Source organism: Pundamilia nyererei, unplaced genomic scaffold, assembly GCF_000239375.1.
Source record: "Pundamilia nyererei isolate P.nyererei 1_Seehausen unplaced genomic scaffold, PunNye1.0 scaffold00053, whole genome shotgun sequence".
Lineage (NCBI taxonomy): Eukaryota > Metazoa > Chordata > Actinopteri > Cichliformes > Cichlidae > Pundamilia > Pundamilia nyererei.
The window spans coordinates 208,751-212,987 of record NW_005187454.1 but is presented as its reverse complement, the minus strand read 5'-3'; the positions used below and the strand labels follow the sequence as shown (position 1 = coordinate 212,987).

The 4,237-nt window shown below is 42.6% G+C and overlaps 1 protein-coding gene across 1 annotated transcript; it reads right to left on the bottom strand.

Annotated features, from left to right (window-relative positions):
* Positions 1-270: 270 nt before the first annotated feature.
* Positions 271-1,441, bottom strand: crybb2 (crystallin, beta B2). Its single transcript, XM_005733553.1, has 5 exons — positions 1,379-1,441; positions 1,107-1,225; positions 788-920; positions 552-694; positions 271-439 (listed from the first exon to the last, which is right to left on the bottom strand). The coding sequence occupies exons 1-5, from the start codon at positions 1,439-1,441 to the stop codon at positions 271-273; spliced, it is 627 nt and encodes a 208-aa protein (XP_005733610.1).
* Between the last annotated feature and the right edge of the window lie 2,796 nt (positions 1,442-4,237).

Genomic DNA, 4,237 nt, shown 5'->3' with positions numbered 1-4,237 from the left:
TAAGCACAGTTTAGATGCATTGGTGGTGTCTGTTTTTCAGGTGTTGCAGTCTGAAGGACTTGTGTGGAGGGGAAAAACAGAAGACAATCCCATGATTGAGTCAAATGTAAGCAATGAGGATTTATTAGTTTGCTTCAAAGATTGTTACTACTGCCTCAGCTGATATCAAAATGCTGCATGGTGGTGGTAAATGAAGGTCAAAGGGTTTGTTGCCAGAAAGGGAGCAGAGGATGCTGAGGTCAGGATTCCTGACAGGAGAGAGTCACAAGCTTAGTTGACGGGATGAAAGGCACCCCTCTGATGCCACTGCATGTCTCTGATGCGCCGGACTGATTGGATCTGAGGAATCTGGGCTCCGAAATCAGTGGTGTCCTTGTACTCCCCCTTCTCAAACAGGTACTGATAGCCTCTGTAGCCTGGATACTGGTAGCCCACCCAGCTGGTGCACCACAAGCAAAGAGAGGGGAAACAAATGTTAGCCAATTAGAGGTCAAAGGGCATGTGGCAGCTATTTCTATGATATACAGCACCTGCTGAGAGGATGGACTCACGTGCCACTCTGGACCCGAACAGAAGAGACCTTCTCCTGGTAGCCGTGTGCGTGAAAGCTGGGGACATCATCATCTATGATTTCTATCTTCTTCCCTGCAAAGCTGGGGTTTTCATAAAGGACAATCTTGTGCTCCTGGCTGTCCTGATAAATCAGAAGAAAAACAAATCAAGCCAAGGGTGAGATGTGAAGCAGCTGATTATGGGATGGAGGTATAAATTTGTAAATCTCTCTTACCACTTTAATGGGGCGGAATGCAACAATGGTGTCACTACGCCTGCTGTTGGTCCAGGAATCCCAGCGAGGATACTCGCCCTTCTCAAACACATACTGCTCCCCCTTACAGTTGGCCTGCTCATATCCCACCCATCTGAGAAGACAGAAAACAACAACAACAACAACAACAAATGGGGCTGTGATTGATGCAGGGGCTCAGCTGGAAAGATGGTTGGTTGTCTGCTTATCACACATTAAATGTGATTGCTTTTCTCTATGCCATTCCCTCTTTTTTTGGTCATTTGCTAGTTTTCTCTGTCTGTCTCTGACCCACACTCACGGTCCACACAGCACCAGTATGGAGCCCACTTTCTCCACGCCTGCTTCCTGAAGGTTGTTACAGGGACCAGTCAGCTCATGGCAGCGTCCCTGGAAGTTTTCCTGCTCATAGATAACCAGCTGGAAAAGAGGAAAAATTTCTTCTTCTTTTTTAGCTGATGAAAGGAGTTGTGTTTTTTTGGAAGATAAACAATTGCAAATACGGAGTGCACAGATTTCATGTGAACTTATGTGAACTGGTCTTGCTGCCAGTGTGCGCCTGTCCTCCCTCACCTTAAACGCACTGGTGCCTGGCTGCTGCTGCTTGGATGCAGGACTCTGGTGGTCTGTGGCCATATTGAATGGATAAGGATGATGCTGAAAAGAAACAGGTAAAAGTATAATTCTGAATAATTTTGAGGTATTTCTGTAATATTTTTTCTTGGCAGCTTTTTCTAAAATCTGAGAAGCTGTTGATTGATTCTGTTTGCTGTTATTGTTCTAAGTTTCTAAGATTTAACCTAAATTACAGTGGCAAAAAGAAGACAAATACTGATAAATATATATATTTAAAAAAAAATTATAAAATACAGCGTGACGGACATGATCCCCTTACCAGTACCTGTCTGTGCCAGTGTGTTTGTGATGGCACAATGAGCTCAATATATACGGGACGCCCAGGGGTGGAAACTTTGCCAACAGCACCGAGAGTGTCCAAGCTGGCCGGCAGATCGGCCTGCCATAGGCCCAGCAGAATGAAATCAGGGGTCACTGTGCACCCCCACCCAACCCCACCCCACCCCGGAGTGTCACACTCCCACAAAGTTATTTCATTAGTAGTCAGTTTTGTCCAGCCAGTCATTGTTTGATGTCCTCATGATTCAGCACAAACAGTGCCAAGAGACCCACACCTACAATGAGCAGGGAGAGTGAGAGAGAGAAGGACGGTAAAAGATGGGTTTTACTGTGCTGGAGGGATGTGAATAACAGAAGAGTTGCTGCTGAACATTTCCATATGTTTGAGTTGATTTAATTTTATTTTTTTACTGTATGGTGTTAAAAAAATCAAATCAAATAAAGGCAGATGGTAATGCTGCTGGCTGCAAAGAAAGACAGCAGCTCTAAAGAATGGATTTATGACTTAAACCTGCTGACCATCTACTGGGAGCAATAAAACAGCGCCATAACAATCCATCTTTAACATTTTTATACTTTGGGACAAAGTTTTTGACACTTCTATTTATACTCTATACTCGTATTTATTTATTTTTTTACATCTACTTTATATTGTTCACAGTGATTCAGATCAAACTAGAGTGATTTCCTACTAAAAATGTGCTCTTATTAGGTGTGTTTGTTATTATTATCATTAAGATCGGTACTTTCACCACAGTGGGATTTCAAATGGATGCTTGAAATGAAGCATCATGCTATCGAGGTGATCTTTTTATTGTTAGTGTTGCTAAAAGGAAACATTTTAATGAGATCATAATGTGCATGCATCACCACGGACAGCAGATGAACTGGAGCTGAGATTTTTGGGTTTGAGGTTTTGTGGTGTTGCCTGATGGTCTGTTTCAGCGGTGGCCAAGAGCCTTTGCAGAATTACAATACCAAGCTGCAGCTTTTCAGGGACCTTAAAGGGACATATGAGGCTGAACCAAGACACGGTATATGATAAATAAGGATTATTTTGAACTGTGAATCATGCTAAGCAACTTTATTAGTGTCCAAGAATAAAGAAGAAGAAATTGAATTTGAATTGCTTATAATAAGTTCCCTACTGAGAGAGACCTCTGTTGTTGTGCGTGAAATCTGTTGAAGTCACTCTTTTAGTATTGTTGTTACAGCTCCCAATGCTCCTGTTACCAGGAACATTTTGGACCATTTTAGAACTTACCTTCCAATTCTGCTCCTGTTGCTCCCTCATGCTGCTTCTTCCTGATGTTTTTGTCTGCTGGGATTGCAACATCTATCACAACTGCAGTCTTCTGCTTTTTATTAACTACCACTGTGTCTGGTTGGTTGACCAGCAGCTGCTGGTCCCACAGGACTTTAGCCCTGTTGTTCTCAACCAGCTTTGATGGTGTCTCGAATCTCGAACTTTGACACTATATGTGGAGTTTTTCTTGGTCCATAACGTTGCAGTCCATTCCCGTGCAGGCTTCTAGTGATTGCCCTCTTTCAGAGTACAATTGCTGGTTTGGCTAAGTCATTCACTAGAGTCTTGGCAGTTGTTCTGGGTTTTTAGGTACATCTTTGTTAGTTTTCTTTCCAGAGTCTTTGAAATTGTTTGGTTCCTACTTCTGCCAGACTTTTTCTGTACTGTGTGGCGAATAATTCTGTCCTCATCTGTATGCAGATTGTCTTTGCCAACATGAAAAGGATTTATTTGACAGCACTCATTGGACTGACAATACTCAGAACAATGGAAAAGTCCAAGGAGCTCAGTGAAGATCTAAGAAAGAAAGCTAGATTTACACAAGCTGGGAAGATCTCTTAGAGCTAACAGTTAATCAGGTGTGACACCACTTTGCCAAGGTCTGAAAGAACACCCAAACTGTCACCCTCAGATGAGAGGAAATTGTTCACAATGGCCTAGAACAATTCAGAAACCACAAAGGATCAAATCTGTCATGAACCGGAAACTGCTGAAACCCCAGCGTGACTGTCTACAGGAAGCCAGTTTTACCTCGCCATGGACTGAGTGGTAACCAACCAAAGAAGAAGGCCCTGCTCCAAAATCAACACCATCAAGCTCAACTGTAATTTGCAGCTGCCCAAATGTACAAACTAAATTTTTCCTTCTGGAAGTTTTATGGTCAGTCAAGACAAAGACAGAGAGCTTTTCTGCCACAATAACAAAATGTATGGTTATGGGAGCAAAGGTCAGTCTTTCAAATGCTCTACTCAAAGTCAAGCATGGTGATAGCATCATCCTGTGGTACAGCATGACTCCGCTGCCAGTGGTACTGGTACATTGCACAAAGTGGATGGAATATATTCAAAGTCAATAAAGATGTATGCTGTACAAACGTTCCACCCTTGAAAATATTGTATACGACTTGTATTTCCGAAACACAAACACGACTCTTTCAGGGAACACATTACACAGACAGATAATGTAACACAGTTACATCCAATCATTAGAAC